Raw genomic sequence first — 21116 nt, 5'->3', positions numbered from 1 at the left:
GACATTTTTTCAAAAAGGTGGGTGCGTCTGACAGGCTGGGATGATTCGACTATTTAAGGGGAAGTGTCATTGTGCTTCAGTTGCTCTGCTTGCTTTCAAGTCAAAAGTGTCTGGCTTTTAGATCACGAGCAACAAGAGACTTCTTTATTTGCCCCCCCTCAACTCCGTCTCAGTGAAACGAAAGTCCCAGGAGTTCAGCGAAGGGAGAACCATGGAGATGACGGAGATCGAGACAGAGGAGAAGAAAGAGGAGACAGAGGCCATGCAGCCACCAGAGAACAAAGTTAAAGGTATGGGATTTTATAAACAAATTTTTTTATTTATTTTTTTATTGCTTGAAATTTGAGGTGAAAGGCATGGGATTTAAAAAAAATGAAGAAATTTATTTATTTTCCTGAGAGCTTGAGGTTAAAGGTACAGGATTCCAAAAACACAAGAAATGTAATTTTTTTTTTCCTTAGAGAAGAAATTGATTTTTTTAAAGCCTGATTCATGATTTTATATTGCATGAACGGATTGAGGAATTTAAATAAAACATATATTAAAAATAAAATGATGAAAAAAATTCTGAAAGGCTTTTTAAGTGTTTTTTTTTTCGACACAAATGTTGAATTTTGCTTTTCTCCAAAAAGGGCTCAAACAGCAAAACATTAAAACAATATTTAATAATTTAAACATTAAAGAATAATAATTATAAGAATAATAATAATAAAATTATAAAACACAAGAAGGAAATAATCCTGTACTGCAAATCACCCTGAAAATTCTCGTGTGTACGTGACAGCATTTAGATATCAGAACAAAAGTAAAATACTTGCCGTGTCAGGAAATGACCCACTTTCCAGACTGTTATCTCAACAAAAAAAAAATAATAATCAGAGCCACACTGCTATTCTTAATGTACGTATTTGTCTTTTGCAGAGGGCAATCCTTACTCTGTCCTTCAGGCCCCAACCGAGGACATCTACTCCGAGACCCTCCACCCCCCTTTTTCGTCCAAGGATAGACCCGGTGGGGCATCTCTCTATCTATCAATCTGTTTTTCTGTCTGTCCATCCATATTAGTGATGGGTAACCTGATTGTCTTTCTCACCTGAGTTCATATGACAACTAGAGAACCGGGTTATTGAGTCGTTTCAGCCACCGAGTCAGTCACTGAGTCAGTCACCAGCAGGGCGTGGATGCAATGTCATGTACGCCATCCCCCAACCATTCCCAGTCCCTGCGGATTTGCTTGAAATGGGGAAGTAATCCATTTCATAGTGAAAGAAAAGTGAAAGGACGTAAATTCTAGGAAAATATATTTTTCCCTCCATAGATTATCATAAATATAAAATCCTCCTTGCAAAAATATACCAAACTGAGAGCGAACAATTTAGCATGATGTTGCACAAATTTACTAAAGCAATGATGGGAAGTTGCGATCACCGTGACAACTTTGGCATTGTCTGTAGAAACAAGCTCACACATCTTTCCAGGAATGTTTCTTCCGTCAGTTAAAATTTGTCTAATCTTAAAGAAGATTCGGTCCGATGCTATTGATTCGAGTGTATTCGATGGTGTTTGAACTGGCTTGCGTGTGAACGTACGTTCACTCTTCCGTGCCTTTCTTTCATTTCTCTCCAACTTTGTCACAAACACAACACCGGCCGCGTTGACAGAGATGAGGAATTGTGACTCATAAGTCAGTTCCATGACTTATGAGCTCTGAATGATTCGTTCATTACTTGCACATCGCTAATATATACTGTATACAGTACATGTTCTCTATTTGCATCAACGTGCACTTTTTCACGTCCAAACGTGCACCATTTATGTCCACACGTGTACGGTTTAGGTCCTCATTTACCATGTTTTTGTCCATATTTGTGATTTTAGTCTCAACATGTGCACTCATTATGTTATCATGAGCACTATCTGTCCATAATGCACTAAATATAAACTGTTTATATCTACAGTCACACTTCCAATTTCAACCTTTGTCAATGTTTTTGTCTGCATTTGTCATTTTTATGTCATCATGTCCACCTGTGCACACATTATGTTAACATGTGCACTGCTTGTGAGCACGCATGTGCATTATGTATGTCCACATGTGCACTGTTTGTACCAACGGGCTACAATTTATGCTTACATGTGCTGTATTTATGTCCACATTTGCACTGTTACTTGTGCACCTTTTACATATGCCGATATACATTTTCAATGTTTGTCTAAATGCTCACATTACGCTAACAGGACCAGATTGGTTATTAGATGCATTTTGTGATGTAGAATCTTGGACACATCATCAGTGATGTTTCCTGGGATCACGGGGGGTTTGGAGCCAGGAAACCCGCTGGGAGGGATCAGTGTCCAAGAAGCACTCCTCCACTTCTTGTCCCACTGATCCACAGCTATCAGGGAGGCTCTCAGCAGCGTCTGAAGCTGAGTTGATGGCTCTCCTCTTGCGTACACCTGTGACGCCCATGAGACTGTAGGTCTTGCAGGGTGACTTCCCTGAGAAGCCTCTTCCCCCGACCTCAACGGATAGGCATCATGCACGCCACCCTCGTCTGTGGGAAAGCTCCACTAGCTCTACGTGCTTCTCCCTCTTTCTCCTACTGGCTTCCTCCATTCTCTCCTCCCAGGGCACTGTCAGCTCCAAAATGATAACTTGCTTGGATGACTCAGAGTGCGGGACGATGTGTAGCCTAAGGCTGGTTTCCATGATGTTTTCAGGGAACTTCAGTCGTTTCCCCAGGTCCATCCTTAGCTGCCAGTCCTTTGCTGTTCTCAGGAGAACTGTTCGGGCCTTCGGTTGGGGAAGAGGTTGTTCTCCTGCTCTAATGAATGTTATTCCACACCTCGGTCGTTGCAAGTGCTTGCTGGATTCGATGGCAGTATTGATGGACTCAGCAACTGCTTTCAGCACCCGGTCGTGGCGCAAGTGATAGCGGTCATTTCCGAGCACTTTAGGACAGCTGCTAAGGGTGTCCTTCAGAGTTCCACTTCCTAGGCACAAGGGACATGCTTGGGTTCTGACTTTTTCCCAAAGGAAGAGGTTTGATGGGCTGGGCAGGACATCGTGGATGGACTGGATGAGAAATCAAATGCAGAGGAGTTCAGCCCTCCACAGCTCAGGCCGTGGTCCAAATGCCTTCTTGCCTAAACCCAAGTCGAAGCACTCACTGGCTTGCACGCCATTGGGTGCTTCGACTCCAGACCTCACTTCGAGTTGGACCATGTTCCACCTCTCTGTGCCCCTGAGCCTCCTAAGGTGGGTTGATGGTATGGTTCCCAGTCCTGCCTGACTGGTCGCCACAGACCCCACAAGCTCTTTGTGGGACAGCCATGCTTCTGCCTGGTCCAGAGCCTCCTGCACCTTCCACCCTCTGCCAGTCCTTACCTTGATTCCAGCTAGAGCAACTTTTGGGTCCTTGAATTCCCTATACTGGAGAACCTCCCTCACTCTGGCGACTGTTAACTTGTCCATGAAGCTACTGATTGGTAGAATCAGCTTGTTGTTTTTGCAGTACAGGGTGATGCTGCTTAGACTTCTAGGTTGCCCCAACTAGCACCGGAGGTGGATGCTGACCCTCATCTCAAACCCAAAATGCAGATGAGAAATTCATACATCAGCAATGGCCACAGTATCCTGGGCGGGATGCTATGCTGGTACACCCATGCCCTGAATTTCCCCAGGAGACCTGACTTATCACCTGTCGTCAGCCAGCACTCCAGCTGTTCATTGGTTGCCCTGATGGAAACGGCATCCTTCATGGAGCACTCGAAGGTTTTCCCCAGGCTTTTCACAGGTTTCTTAGTGACTGATGGAATCTGGGTACCTCCTAGTGAGAAGTGGAACCGGTAAGTCACCTTCTCTCCCCTCGGGACTAGAGACCTGGACTACTCTGGCTTGAAGCGGATGCGGGCCTAGGAGGTAAGCCTCTCCGAGCTCTGGAGGATCCATCTGCATCCTGGGACTGACGTTGTTAGATCGTCAGATCGTCCATAAATGCTCTTACGGGGGACAGACTGATTCCGGACTCGGTTTTGGGCCTTCTGCACTCTGGCTCAGTAGACTTGACCAGCATGTTCATGGCCAGGGCAAAGACTATCACTGAAATGGTACATCCACTGATCCCTTTCTTTAGTTGGTGCTGCTCAGATGTAACTGGGCCAGAGGTGAATCTCAGGTAACAGCTGTTATAATAATCCATGATGTTGCCAGGGACATGGTGCCTCTCCAATTCTGCCTCTACTAGCTTGTGGGGTATGGAGCTGTACACATTGACTTGGCCGCGCCAAAGTGCAGATAGATATTTTTTCCTCTCTTGAGTATCTCTGATCAGTTGTGTCACCATGCCGCTGTGTTCAAGGCACCGTGGTACCCCTGGGATCAGTCGGTGGGAAAGCATACTAAAAAATATCTTCCCCTCACTATTTAGCAATGAGATGGTCCGAAACTGCTCGGAGGTTGACTTGTCTTCTTTGGGAACCCACACCCCTTCATTGCTCTGCAACCTTCCCCCTCCTCCAGATCACCCTTGAGATCTTCCACAGATGGTGCAGGAGTTTGGGGCATCTCTTGCTCACCATGTAAGGTACTCCATTAGGTCCAGGTCCTGAGTTGTTTCTCGCAGCCTTGACCATCGTTTGGATTTATTTCCAACTGGGTACTTGGGTGTTAAAATCACAGACTGGCTCCAGTGGCTTGATCAGGTCTCTGCATTCGCCGAGGCTCTTCTCTCGTTCTGCATCACTGTACGAGTCGTGAAGGTAGGAGTCTACCTCCTGTTTTCTGCATGAGAGGTGGCCACTGCGCTTCTGGCCTAGCAGTTATTTGGAAAACCCAATAGGGTTAGCTAGGAAGGCCGCACATCTTTTGGCTCTCTCCTTAGCCCGCCTCTTGTGCCATTCTGCCCGGCAGAGGGTAAGCAGCTTTTTCCTAAGGACACCAAGTTGTTCTGTCAGCCCTGGCTTCTTGTCCCTTCTTGCACCCTTGAATTGTCTCTTTAGGTCTCTGAGATCCTGTTGTAGCTGTGAGATCTTTTCTGCCCTGCTGTTCTTGGAGTACTGCTCAGCGCTTCTCCACTGGACCAAACCTTTCAGCGGTGATGCTGATGATCATTGTTTGGAGTTTCTTGTCTGCCCCTCCTTTCATAGTAGCTTCCAGGATACCATCCAAATCATTATCAAGCTTCTGCCACTCTCTTGCTTTACTGGCAGGAGGCCACTTAACCTGTCATTGGGGTTGTGGAATATCTGGCTCTTGGGCCTGCTGAGCATGGAGTTTTTCTGGCCGCTGTGGGGTGACTCCTGGCCCGGCTCCTCCTGCGTCTCACCAAGGTCCTCTGGAGTGAGTGGTTGCTGGGGACTGTGGGATGCATCCTGGACTGGCCCCCCTTTGGACTCTCTGAGGCTGTTCCTTGAGCGCTGCTCTGGCTGCACATTCACCAAACATCCAGTTATGCTAACGTGCAGATTACACTAACATGAGCAGATTGGTTATTAAATATATCTTCTGATGCAGAATCTTGGACACATCAGTGATAGTACCTGGGATCATGGGGGATTTCAGGTCTTTCAACATCTGAGCCCGTCACCCAGGTGACCCATCAGGGAGTGATCAGCTCCCGGCCTGAGTCCAAGAAGCGCTCATCCACTAACATGTGCAGATTATGCTAACATGAGCAAATCACGCAAACAGGAGCAGAATACATTAACATGCAGATTTCAATAGCATGTAAAAATTATGCTAACATGTGCAGATTATGCTAATATGAGCAGCTTTTGCTAAAATGTGCCCCATTTTTATTACAACATGTTGGCAATTTATGTTCACATGTGCACTGTTATTGTTTACACATGCACTGTTTATGTCTCTGTGCATGTTTAACGTGTGCATGTTTGTTGTTAACATCTACACGTACATTGCTTTTGTTCACATTTGAACTTTTTAGTGCCAACACATGTACTTTTTTTTGGCCACATTTGTACTTCCAGTATCAACATGTGCGCCGTTTTTATCAACATGTGGGGTTGTTTACATCCACATTTATGGCTGTTACATGTGCAGTCTTCATGTCCGTTTGTGCACTATTCATCACACATATCCTCATGCAGTTTATTAATCTTGACAGGTTGTTTCATCCAACAGTAAACATGGCTGTTACTCTTTTATAGCACATTATAATGCTAATAAGGGTGTTATAAGGTGTTGATTACTGTTCACACAATCCTTTTTTCTCATATTGCAAATGTGAAATGTGTTTGGGTGAAAAAAGGGAAGGGCATCTGAGGACACGCTCTTGTTTAGATCTGGCAAGACGGGAAGCCGGAAGGCAGATAAGAGATCCAACACGGGAGGAAGGACAAAAAGATAACTGTGCCACAAGATATGTTTGGGAGTCGATGAACGTCACGTAACCGTGGCGACGGGAAAAAGGAGGGGGACACACATCCTCCACCCCCATGGAAGACGGCCATTACTGTCTGCGGGAGCAGTCGATAGAACGTCGGGCTCCGATATCCTGCTCCTCATTTTATTTGGGGTGGAGTGCGCTTCAGTTTTCTCATGTACATCAAGTTTTGCCAGATTTACAATGCAGAGAATGAAAAAGAAGAAGGGGAAGTTGGGTCCAAGCTAGGTGTGGAACTGGCAGGGGAGGAAGGTAGGAAGGGGAGAAGAAGGGGGGAGTTCGCTCTCTCAAATGCGCTTATGCTCTATTCTATCCCTCCCGGCTCTCAGAGAAGGCGACGGCGCAGAAGCTGAGACTGTACCGAACTGCCTGCCTGGTTCTGGCCCTTCTCTCCTCCATCCTGCTGGTGGTGGTCATCCTCCTCCTTTCCCTCAAACGTGAGTGTGGACAATTGATATGGGAAGGTGGTGGGGGGGGGGTCATATTGTAAATGACCGAGATAGTTTTGAAAAAAAAAAAAAAAGATATCTGTTAGAATGTAAAAAAAAAAAAAAAAAAAAAAAAGCAAATTACCGGAATTTTTTGCAAGGGGGAGCATAGTTACTTGGGAATGTGCCTGAAAATGACCCATGAAAGTATTTAGAAATGACTGAGTTACTTTTGGAAAAGAGACAATTAAAATGTAAAAAAAAAGAAAAAGAAAAGCCAACAAAAAAACAATAAATGACTGGAATTATTTGCAATGGGGAGCATAGTTAGTTTGGTATAAGCCGGAACATTACCCAAAAAAATAATTTTTAAATGACTGAGATGGTGTTGGAAAAAAAATCTGTTGAAATGTAAAACAAAATTGAAATAAATGACTGGAATTATTTGGAAGGGAATGGATGCATAGTTACTCGGGAATATGCCGGAGAATTACCCCCCCAAATTTATTTTGAAATAACAGATCATTCAGAAAAAATACCATCAAAATTTAATAAGAAATTGCAATAATTTGCAATATTTGGAAGAAATTACCACTAAAAGGAACAGTAGAGCTGATGGCTGCGCTAACGACAGCTAGCCATTTGACGGCCATGTTTGTTTACCCTTTAATCTTGAGACATGGCATCAGTTTGTGTGACCAATCACTCAATCACAATAATCCCCCCCAAAAAAGTGAAATAAATAAGAATTTAGTGACAAAAATGAATGACCTCAAGATCAAAGAGAAATTAGCTTAAAAATGTGCAATAGATTGTATATAGAATATTGTACCCCGTACTCTGGAGTACTTTGGAGAGAATTTCCCTAAGAAAGAAACATATGAAAAAAACAACAAAGAAAGAGGAAAATAAAAATCCAACCTTGAAATGTAATGACCTGTAAATTATAAATACAATTGATAAATGACCCAAAAAATTTTGAATAATTTGATATATTTATATATTTAAAATATGTAAATTTGCCTTTCAGTCGTCACACACTTTTCTCCCCCTGTTCATTACCAGAAGGTGAGAAGGAGTGTGTCATGGAGCAGTGCGAGATACAGCATGTCCAACCCTCGAGTGAGTCTGAAACCTCATGATTCTTCTGCTTTCCTTACCAAAATGTCACTCTTCAGAGGAAGTTGAATTTGGTCTATTTGACTTTAATTAGCCTTGTCATTTCCTTGGCGAACAAGTTCAAGAAATGCACAAGAGTTCACACTCATGCACACCGAGGCTTGCCGTGTTCCTTTCTTGGGCGCGTTAGCGACCACACGGCGACGGGTTGATCTCTCCATCACGAGACTCTATTCTTGCCGACGGGTGTGTTGGGTGGTGGCCGTTTCCTTCTGAGAAAAGTCTATCGGCCGAGGAGGAAGTGGGTTAATCGAAAAAACAAAAAAAAATAAAATAAATGGCCCCAGAGTAGAACCCTAGGGAACTCCCTGACTAAGACTAAAATAAAAAATGGCTGGTGCTGAGAACTCTGTTTTTTTTTTTACACTGCCATATGTTTCCTCGCCAGCTTGTACGCACTGCCCCAAGGGGTGGCTCTTCTCTGGAAAGTCCTGCTTCTTCCTGTCCAGATTTCGTCTGAGCTGGAATGAGAGCCAGAGTAACTGCTCGTCCATGGGAGCGATGCTTGCCACCGTAAACACCCCCGAGATACAGGTCCCGTACCAAACATCGCACGAAAACCCTGTAAGGCTCAATACGCAAGATACGGCCGAGTGACTTGTGTGTGCTGCTCCGTCCTCCAGGCCTTCCTGACCCAGTACGGTACACTGATGTACTGGATCGGCCTGAGACTCAACGGAACCACTTGGACCTGGACCGACAACACAGTCCTGCAAAAGAGGTGAGCCTCCCGTCGGTGGTTTCCGAACTCGTGTTAGTGCTGGAGGATGGGTAACCCTAGAGGGGTCCGGGACCTCATGGCCGCTTGTTGTGGTTCTCCTCCTGCAGCTTCTGGGAGGACGAGAGCCAGGTTGGCGACTGCGCTCTCCTGGCAGGCCAGATGAAAGGGAACAACTGGCAGCGACAGATTTGCACCCTCCACAGCTACTACATTTGTCATCTGCAGCTGGCGTAGGAGGGGAGGACCTCCACCGGCGGCAAGCGTTGGCTAGCGCTTTTAGTAGCGTTTCTGATTTTTCGCAAACATTTTACATCATGCCATTTTGAAGATGCAACATGAGGATTTCTTTTTTGTTCCTCTGGGTTTTTCGCTGTCCTCCTGCGGTCCAAAAACATACAAGTACGTTAATTGGAGACCCTAAATTGCCCCAGTGAATGCTGGGATAGGCTCCAGGACCCCCAAAACAAGCCCAATACTGGATTTCTTTTATCAGATTTTATTTCCACCTGTTTGGAACCCCACTTCCTTTCCGAGACCCGATTTTCCGTGAGATTTGTGTCCATTTACAATGCTTTTAAATTGTAGTTTTGCAATCTTGGCAGCGCTCTCTCTCTCTCTCTGAGGTTTTTATTTTTTTTGATGATTCTCAGATTAAAAAGCACTCTTAACTAAAAGCATTCGCCACTACATGTCTGTTTATTACCGTATATTTGAAAAAAAAAAAAAAAAAAAAAAAGGTGTAATACTGCCCGCCGCAGATTGGCCCTGCCCCCACTTCGGGTTAAATGACAGTGATCCGATTTTCTAGATGAATACAATATCGTGGTCGTCCACTGGCTCCCCCTGCTCCACATCCAAGCCCAGGGCGCTGTTTCGTATGGTCTGCCAGCCCCCGACCGTCCGCCGGCTCCGAGATCTGACGCTCGTCTTGGATCCAGCAGGATCCTTCGCCTCTTCCTCCACCCTCCCTTTCTCGTCCTCCTTGGCGAAGGCCTTCACGTAGCGCCGCACCTTCTGCATCATGGCGTCATTTCTGTCCTCGACACTGCAGGGTGAAAAAATATAGACTCTTCAGGTGCTTTCCGTGTCGCCTCCAAGGGGAAATGATACCGTTATAAAACAATAATAGCGATGCTAATAACAGTAACAGTTAGAGTGACAATAACAACATTGTCAGCCTTCAGTTTAGCTTTAGTTTTGTCTTTTCTTGCTTATTTTATATCCACGGTCATAACAAAATTTAAAAATGCGTAAAATTATTCCATAATTGTTTTCTTTAAAATTCATTTCATTTAATTAATTTCAAAGTTCTCAAATCCAAAGACAGTATTTTCATTTGATAGTTATTTTCCCAATTCCCATTGTCGTGCAATTTATCTGATAATTTTGGATGGATTAACTTTCATCAATTCATATGTTATTATTTTCAAATACTAATATATTTTTTAAATAATATATTATTTGGTTGCAGATTTCCACTCAAGTCTCCATTGCTATGTCTGTCAACAGCCACTAGGGGTGGTGGTGAACACTGTTGGCGTCACGTGACTTTGCCCCTCCAGGCTAGGTGTGTTCTCACCGAAGGTACCAGCGCTCCATCAGGCCATAGGTCAGGCCACACACTCCCAGGCGAGGCCAAAGGTAGCGGGGGAGCCTCCTCTCCAGCATAAGTGTCGTCGCCACCACCTGCGTGAGAGTTGGGGTTGTGGTGATGCTAGGCTACACTGCAGATTTCAAACAAAACAAACAGGAAGTGTCCCCGGCATGGGAAATGTTGTCTAGGTGATGCTATTTCGGGGGAGTGGCACCGCGGCCTCAGGATGCCCACACCATGTAACCTGTTCACATGGCTGAGTTAGAATAACGTACACATCCACATGTTAGCTTTAGCCCACATGTGTATTTGTAAACTGCAAAATGTAGGTTTGCTTTTTCTAGCTCAGCTGGTAGAGGGGCCATCAGATTGGAAAGTTGGGGGTTCAATTCCAGGTTGGCAAACAGGAAGTGAACCCCCAGTTACTCCCGATGGTGCGTTTAGCTACCTGGCAAGGCAGCTCTGTCCCCATCAGTGCCCATGGGTGAATATAAACCAGTATAAAGTGCTGCATTTACCATCAGCTGTAGATACAAGCTGACATCCTAGCTTGAAAAATCACATGCCTCCCGCTTAGCTTTAGGTATAAACCTACCCCTCACAAGGTATGTACTGTAGTGAGTCACAAAAGTTTGGGATTATGTTGTTGCTTGTTTTTTGTGTGATTTGGGGTTGCTGGGAATTTTTTGAGTGACACCCACGGACGTCAAAGACGTGGAGAGGAGTCACTGAAGGCCCTGGCAAACGATACTGAAGGGCTGGTAAGGTCGGCATATGTGTAAATGCCAAACACAGTGCAAACCGAATTGCACGGTTTATCAGAGCACTTTCCCCTCCTGATCTGCGCATTCACGCCCGGCCCCAACACTCTGACTGAGGCCCTGGAATATGTGCTGGAGAGAGAGATAGTGACAGGCACTGCCCTACAGGGTGCTACTCTCCTGGTTAGAGCAGCTGGGGAGTGTGATAAGATGGGGTGCAACAAATGTTTTACCTGGAATTGAGCCATAACAGTAAGTTGTAATACAGGCGTGTGTGGTCTGGGTGTAGCCAACAACAGCTATTGCTCATTAAACGGACGTTTTACCGTCACACGGGTGTTTCCCCCGACTAAAAGGCTATAACTGGTGTCAGAAGCACACCTACTGTTCTATCATTTCGTCTAGAGGAAGAAAAGCTTTCCTCGCTGGCACAGTGTTCCGACGGTGTGATAGATCGTGCGGTGTGTATCATAATGGAGAAGGAGGAGGAAGAAGGGTATGCTTGCTCTATATTGTCAGAAACACGCCAAAGTGAAGAATGAATCGTTGTTCTGTGAAGAGCCCTGTTTACTGGTTGCAGGGGGGGTTAGTGAAGATTGCTTTTCCCTCATGTGCTGGAAAAAGTGGGACTGGGATGCTTTCCATGCTCCGTTCGAATTGTTAGCTCATGCAACTGGCTGGGCTGATGCGCAAAAAGCCCTCCAGCGTGCCCTTTGGCTAACAGACGATGCTTTGTCTTGCCTGCTGCTTATAGACCCGAGCGAAAGAGCTAATTACAGCGCACTTACTGGTGCGCTAGGGCAGCACTTTGGACAGTGTTTTCGTTCAGAGCTCTTGAGATCGGACCTACACGGACGTCAAAGACGTGGAGAGGAGTCACTGAAGGCCCTGGCAAACGATACTGAAGGGCTGGTAAGGTCGGCATATGTGTAAATGCCAAACACAGTGCAAACCGAATTGCACGGTTTATCAGAGCACTTTCCCCTCCTGATCTGCGCATTCACGCCCGGCCCCAACACTCTGACTGAGGCCCTGGAATATGTGCTGGAGAGAGAGATAGTGACAGGCACTGCCCTACAGGGTGCTACTCTCCTGGTTAGAGCAGCTGGGGAGTGTGATAAGATTGTCCAACGGCCACCATGGGTGGATGAGGTGGCTGAAGTGATCGAGGGCCTCACTGTGGCTCACAGGCAGCAGTCCAGCAGACAGAAGGCCAGGCACGCCTCTGCTGGGGCTGCGGTTGGGTCAGGCACCTGAAAAGCAACTGCCCTGCCGTGGCTAAAGCTGCGGGAAACAGAGCGGGGTCACAGTAGGCGGAACGCTGCATGACCCCTCAACAATGTCGTGTGCTCTACCAGTTCAACATATGTCCCATATGACTGCGGGGACAGAAGACTTGGTAGTGGTGGGGAGAACTTCCATTTTGGACTTTTGCCATATTTCCACCTGCATGGAGGGCATTCTATGTACGGCCTTGGTCGATTGACAGTCACGGTGGTGCGACCTGTTGGGATTCAGCTGGAGGACACAGGAGTTCAACTCCGAACAGTTATTGGTGAGCTGGCACCAAGGAAGGGGAGGGGCCTGGTGAGGGTCACAGTTGGGGGGGCGGATCATGACACATACTGTGTCTGCTACCCAGCAGACGTACAAGACTCATGTATTTTGGGGCTGGACTTTTTGCAAGCAAAGGGCTGCCAGTTGGACCCGAGTAAAGCTACCCTGGGTTTTAGTGACGGACAGGTGGTGAATATGGGGCCTCGAAATACCCAACATATAGCAGTGCTGCCTCCAGGACCCCACACCTGCTAAGTTGGGGACAGCCACCAGAGAGGGCGGGAAGCTACACGCAATGCAACCCTCCCAGATGTTCAGCAATGGCCAGAGCAGGCCACATGCCTCCCAGCTGTTCCTACAGGCATCCCGGGGCCCCCAGCACTGAAGCCCGGGGGCTGTGGAAGTATACCAGGTTGGGAGGAGAAATAAATAAAAGCACTGCATGAGGTATGGCAAAGGAGTGCAGAGAATCTTGACGCACAACTGCAGGAGCAGCTTTGGCAGCTATTGACGGAGTTCCACGACTGCTTCCCTTATCACAAGGCAGGGCTGGGTCAGACCTCCCTGGTGCAACACTCAATAGATACAGGTACTGTTGCACCGATACAAAAGCGTCCACGCCACCTCCCCTTGGGCCGACAGGAAGTAGCAGTGCAGGCACTGGCCAAGATGCAGCTTGCAGGCATCGTTGAGTTGTCTGAAAACCCCTGGGCATCTCCAGTGGTTACGGTGCCAAAGAAGGGGGGCGAATGGCGTCAGAAAAGGCTCTTATCCCCCTCCCACTCGTCGATGAGTGCCTGGATCTGGTGGCGGGTCCTCCTGGTTCTCCTCCCTCTAACTAAGGAGTGGCTACTGGCAGGTTCCACTCTGCTGTGGCCCGACCCAAGACAGCACTCTGCACTTGAAAAGGAAAATTTAAGGTTCCCTGCTTTGGACTCTGCAATGCTCCAGCCACCTTGCAGCGCCTTATGGAGAAGGTGTTAGCAGATGTCCCTCGCTCTGAGTGTCTGGTGTTCCTGGATGATATCCTGGCCCACGGCAGCTCATTCGACACAGCTATGGCTGCACTGCACCGGGTGCTGCAACCGATCCAGGCGGCGGGCCTGAAACTGCATCCCGATAGGTGCAAGTTGCTGTGCCAGGAGGTAACCTTCCTGGGGCATCGGGCTTGGGGCGAGGGAATCGGCACCATAGATGAGAAGGTGAGCATCATAAGTGAGTGGCCTATTACAGGAAGTTTGTGCGGGGTTTTTAATGCATGAAACCCCTGCACAAACTTCCTGTAATCGGAAGCCAGTAGGTTTCGGTTGTAATATCTGTGTTTTAGTTGGTAAACTACTTGATTAGCTTTAACCATCCATGACCCCAAAAAGGTCAACGTAAAGAAGAAGAAAAAGAAAGAAAAGAAAGAAAAGAAAAGAAAGAAAAAAAAAAGAAAATCAGGTTCTTGGAAAATGCGGTTCTCCGACTGCATTCCTAAGCCTACTGCTACCTGGTTAGCATCAGTAGAAGCTAGCACTACCACACCTGAGTTCTCCAGAGCTCGTCGCGCTCCTGGGCCACCCGCCAGTGGGTGTCACTCATCATGGCGATGAGGAGGTTCAGCAGCAGGATGTAGGAGACGATGGAGAAGGCGCAGTGCAGCACGAAGACGATGGCCGGCGTGTGGATGCCATGCTCTACCGGCAGGTCGATGAGACCCACGCTCAGCTCGAACTGGGAGAAGAGGGTGACGAGGAAGGAGTTGTACGCTGGGAGCGTTGTGGGATCCAGGGTCATGTAGACCATCCACAGGGCTGAATGGGAGGAGTCCTGTGTCATTCTCAGCCTTTACTTTTTTATTTTCAAAATTTTCATTTGTTTGCACTCACCTGTAGAAAATCCGAGGAGCACGATGAAACTCAGCCATATGAACTTCGTCAGGTCTCCGAATATAATCTGTGATTTGTCAAACACACAAATGATTTGTCTCTATCCATACCTCGCTGTTTTCTAGATAACTAACTGATGCTAGTTAGCTTCGCGTAAGTGACAATTCAAATAACCTTGTCAGTCAAGCAATTCATTTTTTACATTCTTAGCTTGGGAAAGGAAAAAAGAAAATTTAAAGAATAGTAAAAAATCCCACTGAGTGGTGAGAGTTGATAGGTCACTTTTTGCAAGTAACTTGATTTTGGTTTACTGCCTGTTCTTTGTATGTTATGCTGTTGCTGACCAATAATTTCCCAGTTCTGGGACTATTAAAGTTCTTATCTTTACCTGTTTTTCTGCCCCTCCAGGGCCTGAATTCCATTCAAAAAACAGCCATTTTAAGCATCACTCGCTTGTCTACTCGCCTTAAGATGTGACACAGAAATTTAGATATTTTTCAGTCACCATCATGATCCCGTCAATTTGGCGCCCCTTCGATCCAATTGTTGTGATTGGAAAACCCCGATAATTGGATGGCTAGTGCAGTTAAACGCTTTCCTGCCGTAGCCCTGTCATTTGGCCGGAAAGTAGTTCCAGCAGAAAGTCGTGAAGCGACGAATACGGAAGTTACAAGAAGCGCATGGCGGCAGGATGTGTGTTTGTCGACCTTTGAGCAATGCAGGCTAATACTTCAAACCGGATAGGCTAACATTTGTCTTGCTAACCCCGTTGTGGTTGGCGATTCGCTCTCCTTGAATATTCCCCTTTAAATCTGCACCTGTGTGTGTGTGTGTGTGTGTGTGTGTTCGTGCACACACCTTCTGTATCATGATCACGTAAGGGCCGAGCATTTCGAAGCCACGGGCAAAGAACATGACGTTGCTCCAGCCGAGCACCAGGCACACCGCCATGAGCTCAGCCTCGTGCTGCAGCCCGCAGGCCCTGAACACGCATAGCAGTACCACCAGGCAGGCATAGCTGATGCTGAGCGAAACACACACACACACACACACACACACACAAACACACACGGAGATGATAACCCAAAAATCTCACAGTCCTTCGTTAGGAATACTTGAATTAGCATGAAATCCTCAGATTAGCATAGGGTCGTTGAATTGGCATGGAATTATTGAATTAGCATTAAAGCATTAGCATGGAATTACTAAAATAGCATAGGATCATTGAATTAGTATGTAATTGCTGCATTAGCATGGAATCAGTGTATTAACATGGAATCATTGAATTGGCATGAAAGCACCAAATTAGTATGAGATCACTAAATTAGCACGGAAGTATTGAGTTAGCATAGAATCATTGAATAGGCATAAACATAGTGAATTAGCACGGAATCACAAAACTAGCATGGAATCATTGAATTAGCATGAAATGTGTGCATTAGCATGGCGTCATTGTATTTGCACCCCCGACAAATACTCACACTCCAACCAGCATACACTGTCACACACACACACAGAAAAAAACTAACATACACAAACACACAAACTTACTCAAATGCTCACACAAAAATAATACAAACATGCCTCTCACACACACTCCTATGGACATATACTCTCTCACACATTAATATATACACACACACACACACACACACACACACACACACACACACACACACACACACACACACAGAAACATACACTACCATCACAAATACAAACGTAAATATATCCACATACACGCCCCCCCACACAGACACACACACATATACTGCCCCACCACAAATACATATACAACATAAATATATCCACATATCACCCCCCCCCACACACACACACACACATATTCCAATGGACATACACTTTCACAGACATTCACGACACACACACATGCACACACTTGGTGGTGTCCGATGACAACAATCCTGTCTCTTCTGCGACATCCTGAAACCTTCGGATGTTAAAAAGGTTTCTGTCGAGCCTGAAGTCCACCCTAATCCCACTGTCCTCCTTGATTTTTTCACATAGCAGCAGTGTCACAGATAGCAAGAAGATATTAAAAAGTACTGGAGCAAGGTCACATCTCTGACGCACACCAGTACAGACCCTGAAAGAGGCAGATTCCTGGCCTTACACGTGCCGTCATTCCAGTGTGGAACTGTTAAAGAGTGTCACAAACCTTCTTGTGTGGCTACATTTCATTAGGCTACTCCACGGGAGCTCCTTGTTGACGGTGTCGAAAACCTTGGATATGTCCTGGATTTGTTCTCTACACTCCTCCTGAAATTGTTGGCGTCCCTCCACTGTTGAGGGACTGTTTCTTGCTGCCAGATGTTTGCAATAAAGAGGTAAGAGTGTGCGAGTGCAGAGGTAGCCTCCATATTTGAAGATCTCTGCAGGGATGTGATCAGGACCTTGCTGTTCTTCAGCGTCTAACCTCCTCAAAGGTCGGCGTGAGATCGAGGTTTTTTTAATAGTGGGGTGATCAGGTAACTCATCCAATTTTGAGGGGACTGTTGGGGAAGGCCGGTTTCGGAAGGGCTTCAAAGCGTTCTGCCCATCTGTCGATGATGAGCTTCTGGTCTTTGAGGAGGGTTGTACCATCAGAGGCCTTCAAGGGAGAGACTGAGGAGTTCCTTGGGCCATAGATGTTTTCACTGTATTATAAAAGTTGTGCATATCATTGTTATTGGCATATGATTGTATCTCATTAGCTTTGGATGTCCACCACTCATCCTGCAGGGCATGCAGTCTTGACTCCAGCTCTCTCCTCCACGTCAGCCTCTTCTGTCAGAGTGCAGCTGATGTGGGGTTGTTGCGTACGGCACCGTGTGCTGTACTGTATGCTTTTGCTCAAACACGGTGGTGATTCTGCCTGTATTATCGTTAAACCGGTCCTGGTGTTTTCTGCTCCAGTTGCCGATGGATTGCCTCATAGAGCCTGAAGCTGACAGAAGACCATTTGGAGACATCTGTATGCAGCGAAGACTCAATGTCCCTTGGGTTTCCAACAAGGGAACGGCAAAGATTGTCCCAATCTATAGGGTTTTCAAGCCAGGGGCAGTGAAACCTCTTCTCCTCTGACCTCTGGGGACGGACTGCTGGACGTATTTTCACATGGAGCTTGGTTAGAATTAGTCGACGGTCTGTCCAGCACTCTACACCTCTCATTGCAAGGTAAAGCAAGACATCTTTTATATCAGAACGTCTTATAATAATGTCGTCCAACAAGTGTCAATGTTTGGAGCGTTGGTGCATCCACGATGTTTTGTGTTCATTGTTGAGCTGCAAGAGGCTGTTTGTGATTGTCGAGTGGTGTTCAGCACAGAAGAATTAACAGTCGCAGGCCGTTGGCATTGACCGAACCGATACAGACTCCGAGTTACTCCCTTCCTCACTTTGGCATTGAAATCACGCAATAAGAAGACCTTGTCATCCTTTTACACGCGGTGGAGAGCCTCTTCTAATGCTCGGTGGAAGTGGTCCTTCATGTTGTCCTTTGATGGAAGAGTCGGACCGTAAACACTCAAAAGGGTGGCATATCGCTTCTTGGGCTAGGCGCAATCCACGACACAAACACTCCTACACACGTGCACACAAACACACACACAGAAATATATACACAAACACACGCCAAAGGACATACACTATCTCACACATCCGCACACGCACAGATTGTAATCCAAACATCCGTTGGGCAATTTTGCGTGGGGGCGCTTACAGGATGACGTGGAACGGGCCGCCGAGCGCCGTCTGGCCGAAGTAGCGCTTGGCTCCCATGCGGAGGATGTCAGGGATCTGGCGAGGAGGCGGCACGTTAACAATACGCTAATAAACGAGCAAATAGTGTGGTTTTTTTTTTGGCGTGACCTCACTTCCAGCAGCAGGATGGCGAGCGCTCCCAGGAGGCTGATCATCTCCCCGGCCAGACGCAAGGTGTCTTTGTACGTCACATAACTTTCCTGGAGGATGTTCGTCAAACATTTCATCAACCAAACAGAGTGCTTGTCCTGGAGGCCAGAGCAGACCCTGGGCAGGAGGCGGGATTTGACACCTGTCAATCACAACCGTGCGCATCCAAAACCAGCAGCTTTGCCAAATGAGTGGTCAGATGATGTCATATGTGATTGACTGGTGACCTGTCTACATTTGATCCCGCCCCTCTGCTGGGATTGGCTCCACCCCCTCACGACCATGTGAGCATATTACATATATTTTTATGTATGTACATACATATAAAATGTAAGAATAAATACATTCAAAAATAAAAACATATAAAACATTCAAAAAAATAATATTTATACATAAACAAGTTAAAAAAAAAAATAAATAAAAATAAATAAAATAAATAAAAAATATATATAAATAAATAAATAAATATATATATATATAATATATATTATATATATATTTTATATATATATATACACATGTATGTATAGATTTTTTTTGCATTTTTGGGGGGAAATTCTAGATCTGATAATGATAATAAAGGTGGCACCAGTCGTACCTGCAGGGTTTTCTGCACCCGGATGGTGACGCTGCCCTCCGGCTTGCTGTAGTTCTCCGGGATGTCCTTCAGGGGCCGGTAGGTGCAGCAGAGCGTGAAGGTCCCGATGTAGAGCAGGTAGAGTATCATCAGCAGCCTGCGGGGGGGAAGGTTCAACTTCTGGAGGCCTCGCTGGGTTTCCGGACCTCCAAAAGGTGAGGAAAAACTTACCGGAAATAGTGTTTCCCGTAAAGGTTCCACTTCAGGCTGACCAGCTGCCTGACGGGCGTCACCTCCAGGATCCCTCGGGCCTGCGTGGGAATGATACAAATAATTCTCATAAAAAAACAATTCATCTGCATTGACTAAAAAGAGATTTCAGTGTTTCTCATATGTGGGTTTTTCCATCAATTTTTTTTTTTTTTTTGTTATTGTTTATGAATATATGTCTTTATTGTTTTTAGGCTAAAATCTACACATATATTCTTTTAATTTAAGATGATTTTTTAATATGTTTTTTTTCAGGATTTATGCTTTCATTTTTAATTTTAAATTCAATGGAAATTGAAATACCTTTTTTTTAAGAACTTTTCTTCATCTTTTTGTCAAACTTGATGTTTATCACTTGGCCATTTTTAAGGCTGAAATTCTCAAATTCACACATATTTTTTTATTTAATGTGTTTTTTTTTAAATGATACTTTTCAAGATTTACTCTTGGACTTAAATTTTTAATGTAATTCAAATTGATGTGATGATGTGATTCAAAGTGATGATGATGCACTACTACTGCTTCTTCCACAGCTAGCACAACTACTAGCAATAACTCTAATAATAATCTATCTTCAGATTTTTTTCAGGATTTGTTGTTGATTTTTTTAATTTAGTTTAGAATTTTTTTTAGCATTTAATTGACTTTATTTGACTTACTTTTCTTCATCATATTGTCAAACTTGATGATGATGATGATATACTCCTATTGCAATTTCACTAATACTACAACTTTTACTACTACTACAACTACTACTGACACAACAACAATTATAATATCAATTACAATGATGATGTTGACAATGATATACTACTACAACTGCTACTACAGCTACTAACAGCAACACAATAATTAGGATAATAATAGTAACAATGATGATAATATATTTCTACTTCTTCCCTTGCTAGTACTACTACTCCCACTACAATTACTACTAACAACAAAATAACATTTATAATAATAACATTATTAAGAACAAAAGCAATAACAATGAGAGTGACAATATACTTCTACAGCTGTTACTACATCCATGACTATGACTACTTCTAACAACAACAACAACAACAACAACAGCAACAGCAACAACAACAACAACAACAACAAGAATAATAATAATAGTAACGTTTTTATCATATATCATCGTTTCTGGACTGAAGTCTTGTCCGGGTGTAAGGGGATTGATCACAATCAATAATCACCCTTATTATCCACAGCACAGAGCAGATGTGTGATGTCATTTCCTGTGTGTCTGGCATTTACCTCCCTCTGAGGACTGACCACGATCAGCTCCAACACCGAGGCCTTGTCGGCCCACGAGTCGATCTCGGTCAGGTCGTAGAGGTTGGAGGTCAGCGGGCCCAGACTCCACTGGACCAGGCGACGCTTGTTCACCAGGTGCTGGAACACCTGGGGAGACGGAGGCAGGGCCGCTTACCCTCCTCTTCATCACGGCGATGAAGGTTCTCTACGACCATATGACTTTTTTTTTTTTTTTTTCCCAAGTTTTGTTGAAAAAAAAAATCAGGATACTTTGACGCTCAAGAAATACAGACGAATTTACAAAGGATAATCCAGGGGACATAATCTTGGATTGGCATGAAATCATTCAATTACCATGAACTGATAAGAGTAGCGTCAGATCATTGATTTAGCACGGAATTGTTGAATAAGCACAGATTCATTGAATTAGCATGCAATCATTGAATGGGATCATTTACATAAAATTAACTACACACACACACACTAACTCCCAGACATATGCACACACAAATACATACATGCATAAAACACCCTGAAACACACTCTTCTCTCACACACAGAATTGCTCCTAGACACGAACAC

At 45.2% G+C, this 21116-nt stretch overlaps 2 protein-coding genes across 3 annotated transcripts in view; one reads left to right on the top strand and one right to left on the bottom strand.

Annotated features, from left to right (window-relative positions):
- Nucleotides 1-87: 87 nt before the first annotated feature.
- Nucleotides 88-9409, top strand: LOC147229930 (C-type lectin domain family 2 member E). Of its 2 annotated transcripts, XM_086155712.1 has the most exons (7): nt 88-290; nt 922-1011; nt 6734-6841; nt 7898-7954; nt 8400-8545; nt 8635-8732; nt 8840-9409. In XM_086155712.1, exons 1-7 carry the CDS (start codon nt 212-214, stop codon nt 8964-8966), a joined length of 705 nt encoding a protein of 234 aa, XP_086011838.1. In that variant the 5' UTR covers nt 88-211; the 3' UTR covers nt 8967-9409. The 2 variants fall into 2 exon arrangements, with proteins under 2 accessions (XP_086011838.1, XP_086011839.1); XM_086155713.1 differs by lacking the exons at nt 88-290; nt 922-1011 and adding an exon at nt 6315-6656.
- Nucleotides 9388-21116, bottom strand: part of trpv6 (transient receptor potential cation channel, subfamily V, member 6) — a 16795-nt gene continuing 5066 nt past the window's right edge. Inside the window, exons 7-16 of the mRNA XM_086155711.1 lie at nt 20535-20681; nt 19236-19315; nt 19026-19161; nt 18391-18477; nt 18237-18313; nt 15374-15539; nt 14516-14582; nt 14172-14440; nt 10312-10418; nt 9388-9777 (exon numbers count right to left, since the gene is read on the bottom strand). Of these exons, the coding sequence (XP_086011837.1) occupies nt 9537-9777; nt 10312-10418; nt 14172-14440; nt 14516-14582; nt 15374-15539; nt 18237-18313; nt 18391-18477; nt 19026-19161; nt 19236-19315; nt 20535-20681 (1377 nt within the window). The 3' untranslated portion in view covers nt 9388-9536. The remainder of the gene's footprint in view (nt 9778-10311; nt 10419-14171; nt 14441-14515; nt 14583-15373; nt 15540-18236; nt 18314-18390; nt 18478-19025; nt 19162-19235; nt 19316-20534; nt 20682-21116) is intronic.

The sequence above is a fragment of the Fistularia commersonii genome, chromosome 11 (assembly GCF_037954325.1).
Source record: "Fistularia commersonii isolate RoL2024-O1a breed Wild chromosome 11, RoL_Fcom_v1.0, whole genome shotgun sequence".
Lineage (NCBI taxonomy): Eukaryota > Metazoa > Chordata > Actinopteri > Syngnathiformes > Fistulariidae > Fistularia > Fistularia commersonii.
The sequence above is the reverse complement of the archived record's forward strand: the minus strand, read 5'-3'. Positions and strand labels throughout refer to the sequence as shown.